General features: G+C 48.8%; 1 protein-coding gene across 3 annotated transcripts in view; it reads right to left on the reverse strand.

Moving 5' to 3' along the window:
* The window catches only part of RUNX1 (RUNX family transcription factor 1), a 251,033-nt gene that overhangs the window by 73,427 nt on the left and 152,315 nt on the right, over positions 1 to 25,291 (reverse strand). For all 3 annotated transcript variants that reach the window (XM_039228414.1, XM_039228421.1, XM_039228411.1), the window contains 2 exons: positions 20,572 to 20,825; positions 14,462 to 14,618 (listed from right to left, as the gene is read on the reverse strand). In XM_039228414.1, coding sequence (XP_039084345.1) covers positions 14,462 to 14,618; positions 20,572 to 20,825 — 411 coding nt within the window. The remainder of the gene's footprint in view (positions 1 to 14,461; positions 14,619 to 20,571; positions 20,826 to 25,291) is intronic.

Below are 25,291 nucleotides of genomic sequence, written 5' to 3' on the forward strand. Positions count from 1 at the left end.
GGACAGGAGAGCAGACTGAGGCCCACAGACAGGTCAGAAAAACTGCACGTTCAACTGGAATGTCAAGTTCGCTCCTGCCCCGCCAGCTGGCGGTCTCTGCGAGGCACCGCTGTGGCTGGCTCACCCGCCGTATAAACAAGCTCGGCCAAATACTCCCCGGCGAGCATTTGTCGCCCCCCTCGATGCCAGTGTGTTGGTCCAAATGCCAGGACAAAAGACTAACTGCTTTATTTAGTTGGGAAGAAGGTCACGGGTGAGTCTTCAAGGCGGCCCCACGTTTCCAGGCCCTGGGCTGCTGACCTCTGACGGCCACCTGTGGTCTAATAAAGCCGCGGCTACACACTGCAGTTCCTCGTGGCCCCAGCGCAGACTCCGCTTCCTCACCGCATCTGAGAAGTGGCTAAACCTCAGAACTGCTCCCCAAAGGGCCAAGGGTGGGGAGGGGAAGACGAGGCATAAAGGCCACTCAAAATCGTTTCTCACCCATGAGCAGAAGAGCAGAATCAGAAGTCGGGGCCCTGTCACATCACGGCGATGTCCTCCTCTGGCAGTGGTGTCAGGGGCGACTCTCTCGCCCCCATCTGTTGTGACTGTCCCTCCCTGGGTTTGGTTCGTGAGTAGCCCATCTGCCTGTGTTGGCTCCTCGGCCACTGGGCTGTGTTTCTGTCACTGTCCTTGGGGTAGGTTTGGACCTGAGAGTCATCTTCTCCTTTTTGGGCAGTTTCGGTGGGATGTGAAACTTGCCCTTTGTCACGCAAGGGAAGGCTGTCGGCACAGAGGGCTGTCTGCCATGGGGGCCATAAGGGGCACAGGGGCAGGGGACACACCATCATGACAGCTTACACTCAAGTGTGCGCCTCTGCAGGAAAACTGGCTGTGCTCACAAACTTTAAACACTTCAGAGAGCAAGTGAAGAAAAGTCAAACAACAACAACAACAAAAATGCAGCTTTTGAAAAGCAAGAAAAGCCCATAAAGGCTCAAGTGTTGCTCTTTGCAAATTCTGGAAATCCCAACAGACTCGGAAATGTTGCAGGAAGAGATCTCCTTTTACTGTATAGATTGTGCTGGGTCTACCTTTCATCAAGGATAACTAAGTATTAAAATTAACGCACCCTTAGATTCCAGGGCAAATCTGAACTGGGGATATTTTTCACAAAGCATTTTTTTTTTTTTGAGAGAGAGAAAGAGAGAGAAAGAGAGAGGGCAGGGGGAGTGGGGCAGAGAAAGAGGGAGAGAGAGTATCCCAAAGCAGGTTCCGCGTCCATCTCACGACCACGTGATCATGACCTGAGCTGAAATCAAGAGTCTAATGCTCAACTGACTGAGCCACTCAGGCGCCATACTCTAAGCATTTTTTAAAGATGTTTATTTATTTTGAGAGAGAGAGAGAATCCTAAGCACATTCTCTGCCCCTCACAGTGTGGGGCTTGATCTCACCAACCATGAAATCATGACCTGAGCCCAAATCAAGAGTCAGACACTCCACCACTGAGCCACCCAGGTGCCCCAGACACACAAAGCATTTTTAATTTATATTTCTCACTTTTCTACTGGAACCATGGAACAGCCAGAATTCATGCTTTTGCTCTCATCTATTTCCCCCTCTAAACACCTCTATTTTTGACAGTGGAGCTGCTGAATGATTGATATGAGGATTTCTGGATAGGGTACAAATCCTTCAAGTTGCACAAAATTTCCTACCTTCTCTAAGTTGAACTGAAATGAAGATGTCGGTTATATCGACATGCGTGCAATGGGCCCCGTCTGTTTGCCAATGTGTTGATCTAAGTGTACCTGCATCCACCCAGGCAAAATGCAAACGGAGGCGGAGGGAGCATGCTACTGGTCCCTCCGCAAAAGTCTACTACATGGACTTCAAATACAGAAGAAAGTTTTTCCTAAAAATCAGCATTTTTTGGAGTGACAGATTGTTTGAAAGAGTTGTTTTATACACAGAAAGCTGAACACGTGCAAAGCATTTTCTCTGGAAATTTCCTCTGGAAGTTGAGGACAGGGACAGCATTTTATTCATCTTTTTGTCTTGTTCCGAGGCGATAAAATGTTTGATCACTGGATCAATGAATTATCCTATAAACTTTCAATTTGATAGCTGGTTCTTTATGATGTCTGATTTCATTTGGAAGGCATGGCTTTCCTTCTGCGTGGCATGGCTGTGAGCTCAGCCTCGCCAGGGGAACGAATGGGTAAGCCTTCTTCCTGGAGAATATTTACCAAACCGCAAGGCGCCATGACGCTCATGTGACTTTGCATTCCTTTCCCCAGATTTCACGGTCCCTCCATGATCGTGGCCTTTTCTTTTGGTGTCACGGTTCCGAGGCATCTTGATGGAGGAATCAAGTTTTAATCCTTTAGCCTAAACACGTCCAAGATGCTGAACTGTTGCCGGGAGAGCTGTCTGGTTGGTGACCCAAGTGCCCTGGTGGAAATGGAGCTAGAGGCTTACGTAGCGGGCAGGTGAGCAAAGTAGCCTCATCCTAGCCCTGACTCTGCTAGTGCGATAGCCCGCTGCCTCGCACACACAGCCCAGCCCTGTGTGGCGCTTCAGCAGGGACCCAGGGGTGGACCCTGAGAAGGGAAGGCTGCCTCCAGGAAGGCAGGTGGTGTGGAGGCTGAAAAAGAGGGAAGCTCCACACAAGACTGGGGGTGTAGGGGACAGGGCCTAGCAGGGGTGGGCTCTGGGGACAGCGCCAGTCACCTAACAGGGTATCTACAAACTGCATATGCACACGTCCGAGGCTGCTGGCAGGGAGAAATGGCAGTTTTCCGTCTCGAAGACCCCAAGCATCCTTTCCCTTTCTCAATCTGCGATCTGACTGTCTTTCTACAGTTCGTATCTGCTGAGGTCAAGTGTCTGCTTAAAAACATGTGGGTGGTGCTCCATTTCCCTGGGACCAGGCCAGATTCCCAGTGTGGATAGACGTCCAGGCCCTGAGCCGCTCTCTGGGCCTCATCTTGCCCCAAAGCCGTCCCCAGCTGGCCTCCAGAACGTCCTCTGGCCCCCTGACAGGCCAGGTGTCCCTGCGCGTCCTGTCTCCTCGGCTCAGACACTCTGCTCAGTGCCTTCACCTGACACCCCGAACCATCGCAACTGAGATGACAGCTTGTCCGGGAAGACCCCTCACCTCCTCACTAGGTTCTGCACGACCGCCCGTTTGCTCTGTCATAGCTGCGCACGGGGCTGAGCACTCCTAATGGCAATGGCCTGCTTAACTGCTGGCCCCTCGCTAGCCCCCAAAGGCTGTGGCTTCCCTATGGCTGATCTTTGTATCTCCAGTGGAGGACCCAGTGCCTAGAACACAGGGGCTGCACAACTCATAGTATTTGATGAATGAATGAATGAATGAATGAATGAATGAAGAATGAATAAAACACCCTCTTTCAATGACCTCCAGGCATGGGGGGGAATTCTGAGAAAAAAGCAATGGACACTATACTTCCCTCAGTGGAAGGGTCCAAACGCTGTCCGAGACTCACCAGTTAAAACAGAGAACACAAGGTCCATCGCATGTCAAAAAATTCAGCAAATGTCTGGAATGATTATATTATTACTATTGTATTTATTTATGAATATTTGTGACACTGCCGCTGTGTCTCAGACACTCTCGTTTATGAGGTTCGTAGCAGGATAAAGGAATTCCTTGCATCCAGAAGCAGCAGTAGAAAACAGCCTCCTTCCTACATTTCTGATACAGGAATTCACTTGCTGACTCTGCCTGTTTTTTTCCCAACTCCGTCCATGCTCCTCATGGCAGAGGGAAGGACATGCCCGGGTGAGCGGGATTTCTTCTTCCTGAGTCCTGCCACACACACCATCTTGTTTCAATCAACCTAACACCCTTTGAGGTGTGTGTGAAAGGCATGGTCACACCTACCGTACAGCTGGGGAGACCGAGGCCAGCACATCTTAGCACCCTGCAAGTGCGCCCACCTCTCTGACCATGTCATGCGACTTCCCATAGGCCCACAGAATCATCGCGAATAGATGTGTGCGTTCTAGGTTGTCGCTGGAAATCACAGGAACATTGATCGGGAAACAATGGCTTCTGTATAGTATAGACCCCGTGGATTTGGACAGAATGTGAGATGATAGTATATGTAAGATACTTTTCCAAGCAATAGCCAGATCAATTAATTCTCCGTTTATAGATGGCCCCCCAAAAAGTGCAGGAATATTCACTTGCAGTTTCTAAAAATGCTGTGATACAACCTTAAAATGGCTCCCAGTGGAAGGGCCAGGATGTCCTGAAGGCCGGTCCAAGGCAAGCCGCCGTGGCACAACTATAAAACTCCCCAAACTTGGGTGGAGTCAGCAATTACAGTGCAGGAAGAATGTGATGCTCCTGGGTGCCAGCCTGTGGAGCCCAGCGACGGGACAAAGGGATTATTCTGCTTCATTGTGAAAAGGCAGTGTTTATTGTTAAAATACGGTGGGGAATTAAAGGAGCAGGTATGAATCATAAATATGTGCATGCCATTAATGTTTGGACCAAAGACTTGGAATGGCTACGTTGGGAGAACTTCTTTTCCCATGAAAAACGTGCTTCAAATTACAGTACATATTTAATTCGCCTCTGCCATTGCTAATCTGAAATCTCAGTGCCCGCTGCGTATAATTCTTTCGCGACCTGAGAACTCCACGCGGCCAAGGGCTGAGGAGTAAGGGGAAGGCTTGATGTTCCCTCCTGGAAAACTCATCTGTTTAGATAAACAAAAAAACAGGTCCTCGTGGCTGTTGTTCATTATGAGCTCACAGAGTTTCCGGCATCTACTCTTCAGAGTCCCTGTCACTGAAGCACATCTGCCGCACAAGATAGTGACTCCCGCAGTGTGTCCTATGTGAAACCATCCTCCCTGCACAACCCCCCTCCACCCCGCTCCCAAGGACAGAGTCAGAATCAGGCTCAGAAAGGTCAAGTGACTTGCTCACGGATGCACAGCTCTGTGTCAGCGTTCTCAACCTGGGGCTATCCCCTCACCCCCACCCCGGCCCCCAGCAGTGCTTGGCAACATCCACAAACATTTGTGGCTGTCGCAGTTGGGAAAGGAGATGCTACTGGCTACTGGGTCGAAGCCAGGGACACTGCTAACCATCCAACAACACACAGGACAGACCCACAATACTGAAAAATCAGCCTTCAATGTTGGTAGCATTGAGGGTGTGACGCCCTCCTCCACGGAGAACCCAGTAAAGTCCATGCACTAACCACGAGGCTGTACGTCCTGAAGAGCCTGAGAGTCGTCGCTCGCTGGAAGATGTTTAATGAGACTCCACTCTGTGCCAGGTACTGATGATACCACACAGTGCTTTTCTAGGATCGGATCTTTTAGGTTTTGAAAATTCCTGGGTGTCCAGCTCTTGGGAGCTCCGGGCACATCTTCCTGTCTTTTTCATGGTGCTTGGGTCTCGGTTACCCTTGCAGTGTGCCCATGCATGCCACAACTGTCCTTGACCTCTTTCCCCAGTTGTGACCTTCACTCTCAAGCACATCTAGGGACAGCATGGGGACTTTGCACAGTCCCCAACATAGACGCCGCCCACGAACCCCCATTTTGATAGTTCTCTCAAGTGATCTGACACACAACGGAATCTCCATGCTGAATCTGGGGGATGGTTGCTTTGCTGGGGGGAGTTTATAGGGAGCAGATGGGTCCGTGGGGACAGGAAAGGTAAGAGGGGGGGTTTCCACGCAGGGCAAAAGCAAGCAAACAAAACCAGAGAAAGCACTGCCAGCAACACTTCTTTGAGAAATTCAACCTGCAGCAGACACAAACTTGAGGCAGTAAGAACCCCTTCAGATGTTTTTTCAAATCATCTTTCCCTGAATCTCAGGATGGGAAACAAGTGATAGCAGGACTAATATTGGAGTGGGTGGGGGAAAGTTCTGGAAGAAGCCACCTGTCTGTTTGTGGTACCTTGGGTCCCTTCTCTGCTCCTTCTATGTGCTTCCACCGTTATCTTTTCCCAGGTGTGCAGACCAAGCCCTTTCCGGTGTCTGCAGGGAGTCTGTCAGTGGTGCATTCCAGGACTGTGCTTTTAGCACTTTTTAGTTCAAGGGGACACTGGCCGTTCACATCAATTCATGTTCCTGAATTGGTGGATCTGTGCTCCTGGACTGAAGGTCCTGGGGTGGGGGTGGGGGTGTGAGCACTGAGAAGCCAGCAGGGGACTTTCCTGGTTTCCGAGTCCCTGTGGACCTATGGGACACTCCTGAGGGACCGGGTGTAGTACAGGGACTCCTCCAGGAAGAGTTTCTCCTGCCACGAGGCCCCACATGCAGCCACTCCCCCCCCCCACCCCTCCCCGGACGTTCGTGTTCAGAGATGGGGCAGTTGTATGCATATAGAACACCTGTAGGTTTTCATTTTTAAAATAAGACTTGAATATTCAGTGATGCTTCCTGATTTTATTTTGTTCTTCTCTGCGAGCTTTTGAATGTAACTTTGTCATACAATTTGGAGAGAGGCAGAAAGTGTTAGGGCAGAGGGGCAAGGGAGACATTTTGCAACTTATGAAGGTTCTCACTCTCGGCAAGACTGACGTTTCAGATGCGGTAACTCCATTGCCAGTGGGGGCGGGGTGGGGTGGGGGCGGGGCTAGCCTGCGCACCCCAGGGTGTGTGGCCGCATCCTTGGCTTCCACCCACTAGATGGTACCAGCACTTCCCCATCCCAGTTGTGACAGCCAAAAATGTCTCCACATACTGCCAAGGGTCCCGTGGGGGTCAAAATCACCCCCGTTGGGAAGGACTGACTGAGACCATCATCAAAATTGATAAGCAGGGAGACAGATTAAATACCGACTGTGGCCCGCCAGAGGTTTCCAATGGGATTATGAAGACGGTGCACCTGGAAAGACCCAGTGGTGTAGACACTGGAGAGGCACCATTTAAAGGGGCAGACAGATCCTTAGCAGGGGATGAGTTTAGATCAGCTTCTCATTAATTATAAATAAATAGGGGGGCCGACTTTGGCTCAGGTCATGATCTCACGGCTTGTGGGTTCGAGCCCCATGTTCGAGCCTGCTTCAAATTCTGTGTCTCCGTCTCTCTCTGTCCCTTCCCTACTCACTCTGTCTCTCTTTCTCAAAAATAGAGAAACATTAAAGAATTTTTAAAAATTATAAATAAATAGATACTGTCTGTACTCCATACAATAGTTTCAAACAGAATGAAGGAAAAACAACCGTAAAGACCCAAAACCAGTGCCTTGAGCAAACTGGAACATTTCCACCTCTGAACAGGTCCCTCCCTCCTCGCCTTGTCTGCCGAGATCTGATAAGCACACAGATCACCAACTGTGCTCAAACTCCCGTATTCCTGTGCAGTGCCTTTGAGGGAGCCAAGGAAAGCCTCCTTTGTTTGCATAAGGTGACTCAGTTAGGGCCACACAGCACCCTGAGAATACCCGCGAGCACTCCCAGTAAGCAGACACAGGAGCTTCCTTGGGTCAGGAGGCTGTGGGAAAGGTTCTGTGGCTGACAGCACCCGCACATCCTTAATGACAGTCTGAAATCCCAAGGTAAAAGGCAGGGATTAATCTAAGTTGAAAAATCAACAGGAAATTTACTTCCATCTCCTTTGAGGAAAACACAGTTTAAGTGGCTTCTGAACGCATGCTTCCACACCGAGGAAATTGCAAGAAACACATTCTGACTCCAGCAGCTGAAAAAGGCCAAGAGCCTCTCAAAAAAGGTTGCTCGGATCACTTCATGATGTATGGTTCCTCGGCCACCGGAAAGCCTCACTGGAGGAAGTTCTCTGGCGGCACATGGAGTCCCTACATGGCATCCGTGCCCGATGTAAGCCAACAGATGCTGGGGACGCCGGAGTCCCAGATCAGCGCAGGGCAAAGCGTATGCCACCGAGACCTCCATTCTGAACACAGACCGAACAGACCCCCGCCGAGCGAGGGACTCACATCAGAACTGATGTGGTGACAGGGGGCAGGCGTTGCCTGAATTCCAACTAACGTATGTATAATATCTTTTTTTTTTTTTTTTTTAAGATTTATTTATTTTTGAGAGAGAGCTCAAGCAGGGAAGGGGCAGAGAGAGAGGAGACAGAAGATCCGAAGCGGGCTCTGCACCAACAGCAGCGAGCCCGACGCAGGGTTCAAACTCATGAGCCGTGAGATCATGACCTCAACCGAGGTCAACTGAGCCGCCCAGGTGCCCCTCCAAATATAAATCTTGAAGACCAGCAATACGTCCCCCACACCGTGAGAGTGAGCCGATAAACGCACATCTGTAAATATTTCACAGGCAATTCATTCAACCTACGCTGCTCACTTATTAATTTTTGTTAATTGCATCCTTTAGGCTTCAATGAGAAGATGTGATTAGCATGCATTTAGTACCACAGATAATTTGGTCCAAAAAGACTTCTCAGTGGGAGAGCAGATGCAGTTGCACACATACACACACACACACACCACACCAGCTGAAAGTCCAACAGATCCTTCAAAAACACATAACCTCTTCATACCGACAGGACATGACTATTTATAAACATCCCCCTAGTGATCTGAACTTGTTTTATAATCATCAACAGAAAGAAAGCAGTCACCGGACAGTATGCTCTCACTCTTTTCCAACAAGTAATTTTTCTTTTTAAAAAAAATAACACAGAATATGCTCTTCCATAACCAATCTTCTCCACCCTCTCTTGCCCCCTCGCCAACCAGCACAAAAAGAAAATACAAAACTGATTTATTAGAAGCAGAGCAGCGTCGCCGCCGTTGGCCGGGGATCACTGTTTATGTCTATAATGCTTGCTGCTGAAACAGGAAGCTCTAAAAATCATTCAACCATTATTTCTCTCGGAGGCTCCTTGTGATTGATAGTCCTCTGTCCCCACCAAAAAGAACTGCCTTGACCAAACGCAAGCTGGCTGGCATGGAAGGGGTGGAGGGTGGGCGAGGTCTAGCGTCTGCCCACCAACTCGGAAATATTGCTCATACCATTAACTTCAATTTCAAAAAGCTGTCTGCCATTATCGGCAACGTCTGGCACTTCATAAAATCAGCAAGAAAACCATGAAGAGATGAATTCTGAAACTCTACGTTCAAGGCATAAGGAGTTTTCGAGAGGGCTTTTCTCCGTGGTCCTTGCCACGGACCAGGGCCACCAGTGGTGGTAGTGGGGGGGGGGGAGCTGAAGGGAGTTGGGGGAAGGAAGGGAGCAACGTGCTTTAAGAAAGTGTTGCTACCCTTTTATTGGCAAATGTGAAACAGAATGGGAAACCTAATCTCTAAAGATGAATTCTAGGGGCGTCTGGGTGGCTCAGTTGGTTAAGCGTCCGACTCTTGGTTTCGGCTCATGATCTCACAGTTCATGAGTTCGAGCTCCACATCGGGCTCTGCGCTGACAGTGTGGAGTCTGCTTGGGATTCTCTCTCTCTGCCTCTGTCTCTGCCCCTCCCCTGCTCGTGCTGTCTCTCTCTCAAAATAAAGAAATACACTTAAAAATTTTTTAAAAAAACAAAGAAGGAGTCTACATCAGATCATGGACACAAGTTTTCGATGTGCCATCTAAAAGAATTATTTGCTAGGGCTGCCCAGGGCTTGATGTATCAGAAGCTAAGTCTTTTTTATTTTTTATCCATATTTGTCCACAGTGAAGTCTGAGAGCAGATTTCAGTGTATGTGTATATATATATACACTCACACACATATTCAATATATATATACTAACTATGAATATGATATAAATATATACATATAAAATTTTAAATTGTAAATCAATAGCAACTGAGAAAAAAGGGGAAGAATGGGAGAGTTGATCTGGATACAGCTCAAGTCTTTATTTATTTATTTTTTTTGTATTTTCTCCAGGAGATCTGATTACCAGCTTATTATCTTGAATGTTACCCACTGAACAACCAAATTTTTCCGCCCCATCTTAGAGGACTCTGTGATGGAAGGGAGAATGACTTGGATCCTATGATAATACTGTGAGTCATTCAGACCACGTCTTTCTCCATGAAGATACTTTTCGTTCAGAATCTCAGGACAGTTTATCCTCTCTAAAAGGTGCCTTACTTCTTTCATCTCGACCACAGTCTTTCACTCATCTGAACACAACCTCCTCATCCTGTTCTCCAAATAATGTAAAATAACTTAAGAATGAAAATGCCTTAAGTAACAAACATTATACAACTATGCAATAACTCAGATAGTGACAGGGTAAATACTATGTCTGGGAAGACATCCACAGCAGGAACATAATGAAGGAATTTCATTTTATAAAAGCATTGGGAAGGGGTATACTATTTTGAAAGTGGAGATTTAAGTTGCCAGGGAGGTCAACGTAAACATAAATTCCTCCAAGAAATTAAAGCCCATTCTAATAGCCGAGAGAGCTCAGGGCCTTATGGGGGCTGAACGTGGAATTCACACTGCAGTTCTGCAGGGCTGGGGTATAGGGGGTGGGGTGGGGAAAGTCCAGGCATTCTGTAGAGAAGAGGCTCTGACAATATGGGCCCCTTTACCTTTCAGGGGACGTGTGTGCATACCTGATGGTCTTCAAAAGGTTTGGGCCAGCAGTTTGAATGGGATCTATTTTCCTAATCAACAAACCAGGTCCTGGCTATAATAAAATCAGGTGTTACCAAAACACTCAGGGCACAAGAAGAAGGTCTATATCGTCTGTTCATTTATTTATATTCCAGTTATCTATTATGTGCAGCCCCATGCTAGGCTGCCCCTCCAAGGCAAGTTTCAAATTCACAGATCCTTGGCTTGGGTGGGGGCAGTCTATAGATCCCCAGAAGGTGACTGCAAATGAGCTTCAGCTAACTGGAAGTTTGAAAACTATACTGGAAACTATACATGAAACTCTGTTTATAAGCACATACGCATATTTTCTTCCCTTGGGAGAAGGCTTCCGAGGGATTTTCAAAATTATCTACGATGTTCCCAAAAGATTAAAAATCATTCTTGGAAATTAGAAGGAAATGTACACTGGATTCTCTTCTCCCCATTTCTGATGTGGTTGATGATACGGTCTGGTAGATTTCCTCTTTGGTTTTAAATGAATTAACTAAGCCGTATCTCCTGATTGATCGATTCCTTTCCAACTGATTATATACTCCAACAGGGACAGAAGTATTCACAGATCTCAGTGCTAAAGTTTCTTAAATGTCTCTCAGCTGTAGCCACAATAGGCTTTCTTGTAGCTGAAAATGTCAGTGATACCTGCCTCGACTGTTGACGTAAATTAAGGTAAGCTACCGTTAATTCACCTCGCCAACGAGAACCCCTTTTGACCCTGAACTTCAACTTTCTGGGGGTGAGGGACAGTCTCAGAACTTGTGGTTAAATGAAAGGTTCTGAACAACAACCTGTGTGTTCTGCATAACCTCTCCTCCCCTGAAAGCTGCTATCTCTTCCTCCAGCGTAAAGGAGGAGTCCATTTCTATGGAGACACTGAATCGAGGGGAGAAAAATCCCAAGGGTCAAGTATATCCTGAACGAGATTTAAATTGGCAAGGAGCAAAAGGAGGGAAGGGGGAAAAGAAAGACAGTTCAGGCTACTGAAGCCTTCACCAATATTTTTTAGGGGCCAGCGTTGTCAGCAAGGCCGTAAAAGCCGGAAGGGCAGGTTTTCCCAGTTGCACTGAACTTGAGGTTGTAAGTTGTGTGATCCTGGCTGTGAGCCAGAACCCAGACAAATCAGTTTTGTCGAGCAGAGAAAACCCTTCCACGTCCAACCTCTGTGAGGTTTTCCAATCTGCATGGACCGGCAGCTGGTAAAAGAAAAGGGAGTTTCTTTTTCTACCCTTCGTTTGGAGCTGAGCACCAAGACCTTTTTGAGAGTCCATCGGATCTGTGCTGTTTGACAGAACGCGAACCTGGCACAGGAATGTTTGGACGAGCCAATAGCCAGGACCTTCTCGGCCACTGTGGTGTGTTGATGCCAATGACGTGTTTTCAGGCACATTTTCAAAACCAGAAAATCTGAAGATCGCTTAATAAAATGTAATGATACTTTTAAAGGACAAGATTCAGTGAGGCAGATTAAGACTAATTGTCAAAATTAGTGAGAATCATCTGCTCTCTTTGTAATGGGAAGCAAATTGCAAAAAAAAAAAAAAAAAGAAGATCTGGCAGGCTTTGATGTTGACACTTACACTGGAGAGTAAAATCAAGTTGTATTTTACAACTATGGAGAGAGATAATGACACAAAGTCAAATGGGGCCTTTTGACAGCCCGTTTTGTTTTGTAGCACAGACCAAAAAAACCCAAAAAACAAAAAAACACACAGGCAAACAAAGAACTCAAGACCACAATCTACAGGGTAAGCGTAATTGGGTCAAATGTGCAATGAGGGCTCCTGTATTTTGGATTGCTTATTATCTTGCCTAGGAAGCGGAGCCCATTCCAAACAGATATTGTCCCTTTATGGCATTTTAATCGATTTTCTTGTTCCAGGTTATCAAAAGACAGCCTGGCCTTGGTTCCAGCTATTTTACTCTTTGGGTTTTATGCAAACTCTAGGACCTTCTGGCACGACTCAGGCAGCCGAGCGCAAACAATCCACACCTTGGGGAAACAGTTCGCTGTTCCCCAAGTAAACACAAGCACCTATTAGTCACCCACTCAAAACAGAAATGGCCAATGAGGGATAAGAGGCTAGCCCTCGATGCCAGAAAAGGAAGCATGCTCCTTTCAAAATCTCATTCTTTATTATCACCGACTAACTGCACGCCCGCCTCAAAGCCACTGCAGCATGGCTTGTGGGGAAATGTCACTGGCATGGTCCATGCAAGTTTCCCACACTTTTGTAACCCAAACGGAGCACACAGACCCACATAGATGCACACTGCGATAACATTGCTTTCTCTGCAAATGCAATCCAGTGAGACTCAGCCACCGTTCCTAATAGTAGGTACCCGCAAGAACTGAATTAAGAGGGTGAGCTAGGCTGGTGGGCAGGCACCAGGCAAGCGATAGGGCCTTTGTGTTTTATTGGCTTCTCACCTACTCCGCCAGCCACTCATCTGATGCCATCAAGATGTTTTCTAAATACACATCTCTGAATCATAATGTGAATTCCATTTACTGAAAGGCGGGGACTTTTAATATAACAAGTGAACCCATTTAATGACTTTATGCTTTTATACGTTACAGCATCTCTCATGCTTTCAGTAAGTGGATATAATTTTCTTTGCATTACCCTATTATTAACATAGTTGGTATTATGAACATATATATTCTATCACGTTATGCCTTTTTTTTTTTTTTCTCAACCTAGGATGCTATTTTAAAAATACTCCAGACAGTGAAGATAGCAAACATGATGGCCCCAAAAAGCAACATGCCTTTACCCCTTCTGCTCTCTGACTAGTCAAACATAGATTTTCTTATATTTTGGAATGCCTTTATAAAGAGTAATGATTACTCTTATGTTTAAATGTCCATTGGTTATACTTTCGTTTTTTTAAATACAAGAGTCATCTACTATTGTTCAGGTTATGTATGTGTCTTTTTTATTATACTGAAAATAACTTTTATTTGTTAGCTTATTCATTACTGTATCATGAAAATGGGATTTTCAAAGCAAACTCTCCTTTCTCTTCAATGAAACTTCTAGTACTTATTGCTATTTATAACATATGACTTCAATTCTCACAATACAGAGAAAACACAATATTTGAAAATAATTGCAAACCAGAGGGGTTTACGGGCCAAAATTCCTCTTTCTGCTCTAATACTTCAGTAATGGGCACAGAAAAATAAAACACACAGAACTGCCCTGATGCAATAGTTCCTTTGGGTAATCCAGTCTTTAACACATTAGCACTAAAATGTTAACTAGGTCTGACCCCTTCCTTAAATAATAAGGTGTCCAAATTACATATAACAGAAGGGTGATAAATGCCATCCAATTGACCCAACCAGAATGGTACTAACACCATGTCTTCATATTTTGCCATAAAATGGCAAATTTGAAACCACATTTCAACAACCATATACTGTATATCCCTTAAAGTGATCAGAAGTGCTCATCTGAAACTTGGTACCTTGTCACAGATAGCTCACAGATTGAGTTAAAGGCTTCTATTCTACAGATTTTTGATAATTACAAAGTAGACAACACCAGTTGTAATGACCTCAGTTTCCATGATGGTGAGGTTTATATTTTTAAATTTTAGTGAAGACCTGAGGGGTTTCCTTGAAATTCACAATTCACATGTTGCACGTTCTGAATCAGTTTCAAACCAGCTCAATTGTAGAAGGCAACAATGTGGAGGCAGATTTTTTAAAACATATTAAATTGTAAATAAATACTTTTTAAAAGCTTGATGTAGCAATCAGAACAAGGGTGACTGGGTTTCTAGGGAGCACTTCCATCACAGAAACTTCTAGAAGGTTTTGAAATTTCAGTTTGTTGCCATTTAATACTTGTGTTTCAAGTTCAGTTTTGACAGATACATACCTCGTCCGCTCCGACCGACAAACCTGAGGTCATTGAATCTTGCAACTTGGTTTTTCATGGCTGCTGTGGCATTTCTCAGTTCGGCTGAGTAGTTTTCATCATTGCCTGCCATCACCGTGACCAGAGTACCATCTGGGACATCCCCCAGAGCCACCACCTACACACCAGTCAAGGGACAAACGCAGACATCAGAAACGTTACAAACGTTGGTGTCACGGGTGTAGTAATTGCTCTAAAATTAAACGTCTGTTAAGTGATCCTTTATAAGTTTGCAAAGGAATAGCAAAACGACAGAAAAGTTATTCATGGGAAGGATTTCTTTGAGTTCCATTATGCACAACTAAATATAAATTTTCATGTCCTAAAACAGTCACCTAATAAAGCTCCATAAGGTCACATGGTGCGGTTAGAATGAGGCTGAAGGCAGCCAGGGCTCTGAAAACCTGTGCCTTCTCACGAACGCAATCATCTTAATCGTGCAGAGCTGAGAAACGCAATGTCTTGTTTTTGTAAGTATATAACCTAGCTCATCTTTCGCTTGTCCAGACCTCCACTGATGGGCCTAGCTAGCCAACTTTGCTTTTAGGTGTTTAAACTTATTTCTGCCAAAATTCAATTCGATCATGACAACCAGATTATTGACCATTCTTCAGTGACACTGTCCCTCTGCAGTTCATCTTTGAGACTCCCTACTCGCTTCTCTTATTCTGATTGTCAGGAGCAGGGAAATCTGGCAGGCAAAGGAAAAAAAAAATCAGAAATGTATCCTTTGTTTATTACTAATTCCAAAATCAACAGACCTCAGAAAAGAGGGGCACTCCCTTTTATGTGCTGCTCTGAATTCAGGAGTGGAACTGGGTGGCATTTTTATATCTGTGGGTCCCCAAATGTGTCAACTATGTCCCGATAGATGACTGAGGTTTTCCCCAAACCCATCTGACCTCAAAGAAGAATTCTGCTCTTGTAATGTAATCGCACAGGAATGGATTTCCTAACAGGGCTACTGAACATGACTGGTGGATACATAGTTTTGATACTCAGGTAATTAAAAAAAAAAAAAAACAGTAATTTCCAAGGTAAAATGCTCTGACGAGCAGGGTGTAAAGATGCTTTGTGCTGTAGTATCCCATTTCTTGGTCATCACTTGACCCTTCGAGAAACTCCTGGGGTTAGACAATTATAATCAGCTATATTTCCATCATTTCTATTTTTTAAAGCGGTCATAGGACTTCCAATGAAAATATCCCAAGTTCTTTCATTTCTGATATTCCTCATGATACTTTCTCAGTCGGCAGTGAATTTTGCGTCAATCATTTCAATTACACAGCCATTTTCTGCACACTGTGTTTGAGCTGGAACAGCAAGGAATTTTCCAGGGATTCTTTCTTCCCTGTGTTTTCTCCCTCTTCATTTTTACCCAATTTGGGGGGCAATACCTATATTTCCAACCCTCTTTCTCTGTCTGTGAAAAAGGCAGCCATGGGCTCCCTTGGACGTTAGCAAAGCCGTTGTTTCTCAAAACGCCCATCTTCGTGGCCTGCTTGGCTAGTACCCCCATGTCATCCAGGTGACCATCTATTGCTTTTATGCCTTGTGATGCTGCAGCTCTTGGATTCTGGGGAGTTTGACAGGGAGGGCGAGCCATTTCAGCACAAGCGACTATGGGACCAGGAGAATCAGCCCGCACAGCAGTAGGTGAGCAAATTCTTCATCTGTCTTAGAGCAGAGGCACTGAACCTTTTATCTTTCTTTCTAATCCTTTCCATCCCAACGCTGGGCATGTTTTCTACGAAGGAGATTTAAAAACACAGCTATTTATTCCCCAAGCACCCTCTAATTAGATATTTAGTTCCCATTATAAGTGTTTGTTGCCTTTTAATTAAGAGCAGTAATATGACAATTCTCTTTTGTTTCAAAAACATCATTGAAATAAATCTCCCCGATCGGTTATCTACTTATTTTTTTATCACTTTTTTGACCCCCACAAAAATGTGCTTGCTTTATTCTGCTTTTTTCAGTCTCTTAAAAATTTTTCCACTTTTTTTCTCACTATTTTCACTTCCCTCTGTAAAATTAGCTCACAGTGTTGAAATGCTCTCCTTGAACACATATTTTTACTTCCTCATCCCCATCTCCCTGTGACGACCGGCTTCTCTATTTTAATCCAACCTTCAGTAAGTATACAAGGACTGTATGCTTAACTGCAAAGTTTTCACAGTGAATAACTCATTCTTGGGGCAGAGTCTGTAAAGAGGGGAGCGTAAGTAAATCTCGTTGCAAATCTTCCAAAACCAATTCTAAATCACCTCCCTCCCCCGACTCCTCTTGTGGTGCTCCGTGCCTGGGCCTCTATCATCTTTCCAAAACTATCTTTGTCAGTAATTTGGCAAACTTGTGAGACCTTCATCAAGTAGAAGCAAATATAGAGTAAAATGATCATGGTGGCTAAATATGAAAAGGTTGTTGATGTTGGAATTTAACGACCAACAAAATTAGGAGTTTAATTCCTCCCCTTCCCTTTCTAAAAAAAATACAACAAAAGTCAAAGAAAGACATTTGGGTGCTCGAAGATCATTTCTTTGGTCTTTTATTAATCTCAGAGGGACATTTTTTTTTGGCAGGAGGGCAGGGGAGAATAGTAAGTCCGAGGAAATTACACTAATAATGTATAACATCTAATTGTTAACAAGCCTACTTAGCCTAGATAAAAAAAATTTAAAAATTAAAACTAACATCTCTGCTAATTTTATACCGATTGTGTCACTGATAGGCAGTAAGAAGAGAGTTAAAAAAAAAAAAATCTAACTTCAAACAGAAAAAAAGAAGGAACTGGAATGAAAAGCTATAAACAATAGGTAAGGAAACACAAATATTTACATTTAACACAGACCAAACAGACAAGAAGGGACTTGCTGGCCAAGGGATATCTCATATTTTGTTTTACTTCTCTGTTTTTAAAGTATCAGGAAGTTGGGCAAAATATCAGCCCTCCTATGTACTGCCTGGATCTCCCCACCGCTCCTGGCTGGCCTGCTCACACATTCGAACTGGCATTTTAAACAACTCTAATTAGGTTGAAATTACAGTTACAATTCATTTATTTCAAATCCCTTAATTTTCCAGAGTTTCAAAGAAAGCTGTGGAGTGGAACCCAGAACTCAGCCAAGATGACATTTAAAGCATACCCAGGGACTGAATGAAGTCTTGCCGATAGAAACATTACTTCTTTCTGTCTTACAGAAAGAAGATGACTTATTAGCATCCAAAGCCTCTGAACTTGTTGAAGGCATGTTTATGCCTTTGGACCCTGGTGAACCAGGGCCTAATAAACAAACTGCACTATTGCAGTATTAAAAAAAAAAAAAAAATCCCAAGTCATCTAAATAGCTTTTGAGGCTACTTCTGTAAGTAGTGGGTAACACGTAGCAAATTTAAGATTTTCACAGTTGTTAAATATGTATCTTTTCTATGCTAAAAAATAAAGACATTCCATGGGGAAAATGAGGGAAAGGAGGTTACATTTTGGGGTCCAGGATAAGCAAATAGGCAGAGTTTATTTTAAGGAAACTTCATAATCTGAAGTCCCCTTTTCGTTTCAAAAATTAAAGCAGGGGATTTGCACTTGGGGATTTCAGAAGACTGGTAAAGAATCACTTAAATGCTCTTTCCATCGATATCATCAGACTTTATCAATGGTTCACATCTTCTCCACATTACAGGGAAAATAATCATTCTTCACTGATTAGCTTCTTAAAGAGATTGTCTGGGGCTTATTTAAAATCCACATTTTAACGTAATAATATCTACAGAAACCTTCTGGGATGGAGGGAGGTGGCAAGAAAGTGGGGCCAGGGGTACACAGGGGGTCAATCCAGACACAGTCACATTTAGAAGGCTTGCTTTTCCCCCTAACCTTTGGGTTCATTTCTGTCTGCCCCTCGAGTTGTGCAGCGAGCAATCTTCCTCCAGGAAGAGGCCTCCCTTGATGGGGACGCAGTGGTGACAGATATTACTCAAGCGGCTACATTTCTCGGCCGATCTTCCCTTTCCCCTATTTGTCCTCAAGACCCACTTGAACTTTTTTTTCAAGAGAACTATACATGGGTCATTTAGGAGCCTACAGACGATCACTCAATAAACCAAATTAGATTGAAACAAAAAAAAAAGTGAGTCGTCTAAAGTCATTTTGAAAAAGAAATCTCTTTGGTTACTAAGATTTCGGCTAAAAGGAATTCCCTGGTGGCTCATCAAAGCAAGTTATAGGATTTTCTTTTCTGTCTTTGAGGGAGAAAAAATACTTTTCTTGGGGTGGCTCGAGAAACTGTTTCACTTCACCTCCTGATGATTATTAATCACTTAGTGTTTTGATATATTTGGGCGTTGGTTCCCTGGCGGAGGAGGCGACATCCAGCAGAGATTCGGATTTCCCCTCAAAGGAAGGCACAGAGCCCCCTTGGTAGGTCAGGGGTACCAGGTTTAAATGACCCTTCGGCTGATTATCAGCCTGTCTCCTCCCTCAGCTCTTATCTGCAAAGTGGCCCCAGGGCCGAGCCTTGTCAAGTCCCCAGTCACAGAGGGGACTCTGTCCGGTTCTCCAGCTAGAGGAGCCTGTTTATGTAAAGAGATTAGAATGATTTAAAATTGAAATAGGCTCCCAACGCAAATCTACAGAGATGCAGGACGGCAGGGAAGCAGTCCAGTGGCTGTTCAACCTCATCCTCACTCCCTCCCCCTCAAAAACCTGTGCTCTCAGAAAACAGGCAATTCTATAGACAGAGCCAATTACACATTTTGTTTTGTCTTAGAAATCATAATGTTAAGTTTAGAAGGTGTATAAAGCTTAAAAAAAAAGAACTCTGACAGTACTGTATAAAAAACTAGATCAACATCCAGTAGAGGCCTGGAACTATAAAGAAGCTTATATTAAATTAATCTCCCCTGAAAGGGCACAATCTGATCTTAACCCCCCCCAACCCCCCCCCCCACCTGCCTTTCTTAGCCCTCAAAATGAACAGGAAATGACTACGGATTGTACTGAATTGTTGCCCCTTCTTAAACCCACTCAAGACAGAAGAATAGAATCCCCACCGCCAGAATTAAATTTCTACTGCTTGCGGTCAGGGCTGGGGTTGGGTCCGGGGAGAGGCAGTGGTGTTTAAAAACGCCGGGTGTTGTTGATATATCCCCGTTCAAGGGCAAGGTTTTCTAAAGGCCGCTCAAAGCTAGGGCTAGATCAGGGGTGGAAGTGAGCGAAGACCTCTCGAGCTGTTCAGCCGAAGTTTTGGGGTCCCCGCCACCCCCTCCTCAGACGGAAATGCAAGCGGATTAGACCCCGGCTGGCTCGCAGTGAAGACAGTCTTGCCACCTTTCGAGGCCCTGGGCTTAATCTAGGTGAGCCGGAGATAAGGTTCAGGAGGGTTCCAGGAAAAGAAACAGGATTCGCTCCTTGCGGCTTGTGGCAGGCTGCAAAAACTCTCCAGAAAACTTTTGCAAACTTAACTACGCCCTCCGTGGACTTTGGACATGCTAATTTCGATGGGACTGTTAAAGAGGGGGTGGGGGTAGGAAGCCCTGACAGTTTTCCTTGTCAGTTTATTTTCCTGACCCTAAAGTATAAAAGTATCTTTATTTCCTGATGCCTCCATCGGAGCGAGGCAGAATGGCTTGGGTGTCAAGCCAGCGCTGAGGGGGCCGGTAGGCGGGGGGGGCGGGGGGGCGGGGGAGAAGCATGGGAGCAGACCGGCTTGCCAGGCTGGGTTATAACTTTTTCTGCATTTCTACTTTGTAGCAAAGCTAAGGACCTGTCAGGGAGGTCCCGACAGGCCCTCAGTGGACGTCTTTGGGGGCATCCAGATCTTTTTCAGTGCACCCCGGAGGCAGCCTCTGCGGGTCCCCCCCCCCCCCAACACACACACCGAGGATCGCCAGGGCAACCCAGCATCCCTCGTGTCCCGGGATCAGGAGGATGGACCAGGGGCCGCGGGGGGCAGCGCCGGCCCCTTTCTAGAAGCCGGCCCCGCCCGCCTGGCCGCTGCCCTCCGGGATCGCCCCCGGCCTCCGCCGGCCTCCGCCTGTGCTCCCGCCACCCGCTCCCGGCCCGGGCCGAGTACCTTGAAAGCGATGGGCAGGGTCTTGTTGCAGCGCCAGTGCGTGGGCAACACGGAGCAGAGGAAGTTGGGGCTGTCGGTGCGCACCAGCTCGCCGGGGTGGTCGGCCAGCACCTCCACCATGCTGCGGTCGCCGCTCCTCAGCTTGCCGGCCAGGGCAGCGCCGGCGTCCGGGGCGCCCAGCGGCAGCGCCTCGCTCATCTTGCCCGGGCTCAGCGCGGTGGAAGGCGGCGTGAAGCGGCGGCTCGTGCTGGCATCTACGGGGATACGCATCACAACAAGCCGATTGAGTTAGGACCCTGCAAACAGCTCCTATCAGACGGCGACAAGGGCGCGGATCTTCGGCGAGCAGCTCCAGGGAGACCAACATACAAGTTCAGGGGCCTTTATTGCTGCGGGGGGAGGGGGGCTGGGGGAGGCGGAAGACTAAGTTGCTAACAGTCCTGGAGGGGGAAAGTTCTATTCTGCCCGGCAGCCTCAGACCCCGCCGGGTTCCTAGCAACCGACCGCTTAGTGCTTTAAAAATGGGGCGACTAGAATCCAAAGTCAAATGCCAAGGGAGACTTATCTTCCGAGTCTTGCTTTAAGAGTTTAACTTCAGTCTCTGGCTGTTAAACAAAGTTCCCGGAGGCGAAATTCCCATACGCTTTCTAAAACATTTATACGGAGAGCGAAAGGACCAGCAAATACATAATTTGGAAGTTCCAGTAGTTAATCGCCTGTCCGGGTTTGTTTGTTTGCGGGTGAGTTTTGTCTAAAGTCCCAATACAACACAAAATACACGAGTGTCTTCCATATACAGAGCCACTTTCACATGCAAAACTGGCTTCGGTCCTCAAAAGCAAGAGCTGCGACTTCCAAAGGTCATGCTACTAATGTATGTGCACGTATATATAAATATATACATATGCTCTACTTCATAAAATATTTACAATTCAATCTGTAGAGAATTTAAACACAACAGAAATCCATTAATGTTCGCTGCTGATTTTTTTTTTTAAGTAGCCTTGAAAATAAGCTTCAGTAGTTGAAGAACGGCTGGGCTAGAAATACTTGTCATGTTCTCTTAATAATTTCTGGCAAAATGCTCGGTTCAGAAAATTCAGCTTTTCAAAGAAAACCTGATCTTAAAAAAAAAAAAAAAAAAAGTCCAAGTCGATGACAGTCAGTGTACAGCTCTCCACATCCGAAAACTTGAGTTTGGGGATGTTGGTTAAGTTTGTGGCTGGTCCTGCGGTTGGTGGGAGTGGAGCAGAGCCGAGTCACACGCACGCAGACACGCACTCTTCCCGAAGCCAGCCACTGTCTACATCGACTCGGTGAGTCAGCCTGACTTGGGCAGCAGCGAGACGATCTTCCTCCAACGTCGCCCCAGCGCCGGCTGGTTAAATGCCGGGACGCGCCTATACCTACGATCACCGCGTAACCGCAGCAGGTGGAGCGGGCCCTGAGACGAGGCTCCGCAGCGCAGATCGAAACCGACGCGGTGGTTCGAATTACACACGCAGTCACACTCCCACGCACACTCCCACGCACACGCAACTTCACGGCTCTCCTCGAAGCACAGCACGCTTTCTCTTGCAGTTGTCAAAGGAAACAACCGCGGAAAAGTTCATAGGCAGGAAAGAAGTTGAAACATCCAGCCAAGAAACCAGTTCATTCAAAAGTAAGAGAGAAAGGGAAAAAAAAATCGTAGCTCCAACGCAGGTCAAGGAGAAGCAGCAAAGGTTGACTTTCTTCTGGCGTCCCCAGGAGGCCCGGGAAGAGGTGCCTGCCGGCACAGGGCCGGGCAGCGTGGTGCCCTGGCTGGGTCCGGCCGCGGGGCGCCCGTCCCGCCTAGCGCCCGCTGGCTCTATGAATGAGAGTGCCTGGAAATGAACGTGCTTTTACTGTAAGCCCGGCCCGAGGAATTCCATTCCCTCAGCTCGTTTGCATAGGGGCGGCCGCCGGCCAATCACAGGCCTTTCCGGTATCAGCCAGGGCGCGGCTCGCGGCCTCGGGCTCCTGGAATTGGCCCGCGCGCCCCCGCCGCTGCCGCGCGCTACTGTACGCAGCCGGGGTGGAGAGAGTCCCCGGCTGCCGCGGCCTCCCCGCGCTCCCCGCGCTCCCCGCGCACTCGCATCCACGCACACACTCGCACGCACTCACTCATTCGCCCGAGGCCCCGCCCTCGTGCGGACCGCGGCCCTGCGTCTTTGCACACACGCACAGTCGCGCCGCCACCGGCCCCGGGCTGCAGTGCGCGGCGGCGCCACAGGCGGCCGCGGTCTGGAGATCAGGGAGGTGGAGACAGAGGAGGCCGGCGGGCGCAGGGAGGGCTCGGGCTGCGCGCCGTGCCCGGAACGGCCCGGGGCCGGAGACCTGCCGGAGGGAGGTGCCTCCCCACCCTCCACGCGCCTTGGAGACGAAGCGGCCGCCGCGAGGCTCCCGGGACCGGGACCGGAGCCCCGGGGCGGCCCCAGGCCCTGCGCGGCCACCCACGGCCGAGCCTCTGCTTCCGCGGCGTGGGTGGGATTCGGCCGCGAGGGGGGCCGAGGGCCCGGCTGGAGAGCGCTCCGCGCGGCCCCATGGCCGGGTGGGCAGCTGCAGCGAAGCGGCGCTGATTCATCTAACGAGGCCTGACGATTCTCGGTCTCCCCAACATGGTTTTGTGTGTTTAGTTTTCTCTCTTGGTTTTCTTTCTTTAGTTGGTGTTTGTCACCGCGTCTGGGCTGCGGCTTAATTACGCAGCGCGCCTCATTCAGTCTGAGTGCGCTTGGCGGCGAGCAAAGGAGTGTCCTCATCAGAAAAGACCCCAGAGAACAGGCGACGGGGAAGAAAGTTGAAAGCATCCGCTGGGCTGGTACCCCGTTCTCGGAGCGTCGGCTCCCCCGCAGGCGGGACGAAAGCCCACCGCTGGGCCCCGGTCGCCCTAGCCCCGCACCCACCTCCGGCTCCCCGGAAACGGTGCCGGCTCCTCTCCCCGCCCCCGCGAGCCGCCGCGGCCCGGGGTGCCGAACCCACCCTGGCTTTGCGCGCCGGCGGGAACTTCCCTTGCGCCCGTCCCCGCGGCGCCGCGGGCATTTTCGCGGAGCTTAGAGGGGCCCCGCCCCGTCCCGGCGCCCAAGGCCTGTTCACCACCCCCTTCCCCAGCCCTGGGGCTCCCTTGCACCCCGCGGAGCTCACCCTCCCCCCGCCGCGGGGGAGGGCGCTCACCCCTCCCCCAACACGGAGCCCTCAACTTCAACTCCCCGGGGCTGGGGTCCCTCACCCCCACCCCACCCCGCCGCCCGCGGGGCCCCTCCCTCCAGCCGCCTCCTTTCCCGCTGCGGACGCGCGGCTAGGGGGCAGGGGGCCGCCACCGCTGCGCGGGACTCTCCTGGGCCTCTGCGGCTGGGGCCTAACGGAGGCGTCGGCCAGGGCGGGCCAGCCGCGGAGGCCCTTCCCGGGGGCCTAGGCGGCGTCCTTGCCCCGGGACCGGAGGGGCCGCCCGGGCTGCGCGCAGCGGCGAGGGGGCGGGCGCCCGCCCCGCGGGAGGCGCTGAGGGCCGCGGGCTCGGGGCGGACGCCAGGGGGCAGCAGCCGTCCTCTCTGCCGCCCCGGGCGCCGGGAACGCCCCCGAGGGCGCGGGACTCTGCGGCCCTCCTCTGGGCCTTTGGGTCGCTCTCGTAAGGACGCCAGTTTGGGGAGAAAGGACTGGAAACGGCCGCCGGAGCCAGCGCCAGCGGCCGCCTTCCGCCCCTACTATCCCGGCAGCCGAGCTGGTGGCGCGGGAACCCTCTGGTGGGGGTCGCGGGGGTCCCGGCTCTCCCGACAGGCCCGCATCAGGATCTCTCCCCGAAACCCCTTTGCGCGCACTCCGCGGTCGGCCCGCCCGCCACCGCCCGTGCTCCTGGCGGCCCGGGCGCCCTCCGGCCTTCCCGAGGCTCCCCCAGGGCACCCGGCAACTCCCAGCAACAACCTGCATTTTGTTTGTTTTAATGGGTCTGAGGTCTCAGCAAACTTCTTTGTGTTTTCCCTAAATGATTTTGAAGAAGCCCTATTTCAGGGGTAAAGACCCCCAAAGTCCTCTCTCCACCTTGGCCCTGCGATTCCAAATAGGGCGCAGTTGCCAAGCCTCCCTGTCTGCCGCCCCCCCCCCCCCCAGCCCCGGCTCCGCCGCTGCCGGCTCTAGAGGCGACGGGGGGGGGAGGGGGGCGCGAGTGAACCCCCTTTGCCTCAGCCCAAATACAAATGCTCTAAGAGCCCACCGCGCGCTCCCGGGGACGGCCGCCAAGCGCATCCTTGGGGTCCCCCGCGGACGCAGGGTGGGAGGCTCAGCGGTGCAGCAGACGCGAAAACGGGCTCTGACTCCGGGGGTGTAGCGGACTGGGGTAGTTCGCCCTGCGGAAAGGTTAGAGAAGAAGGCTCTTCTGGGGCTCAGGCGGTTTGAACCCCTAAACCCTGCGAGGGGCTGCGGGTCGGACTCTCCGCTGCACTCTCTCCAGCGGGGTCGAGTTCCCTTCCTTAGAAAAAAGGCGATGGTATAGAAGCCCCAAGTTGAGCCCTTCAAGGGCAGCACCTTGGGCGCCGCTCAGCTGAGACTTTCAACCAATTAATCTCGAATTTGAACGTGGACAAGGATGATAAAAGCGAGAAAAGCGTTTGCTGATTTATTCTAAATCCGGCCGCCGGGCATTTAAGGTTCCCCGGCCCCGCGCTGGCTGTAAATGAGCTGTGCGGTGCACACTTGAAAAGCAGAAATA

This window comes from Hyaena hyaena, unplaced genomic scaffold, assembly GCF_003009895.1.
Source record: "Hyaena hyaena isolate Hyena2069 unplaced genomic scaffold, ASM300989v1 scaffold_2, whole genome shotgun sequence".
NCBI classification, from domain to species: Eukaryota; Metazoa; Chordata; class Mammalia; order Carnivora; family Hyaenidae; genus Hyaena; species Hyaena hyaena.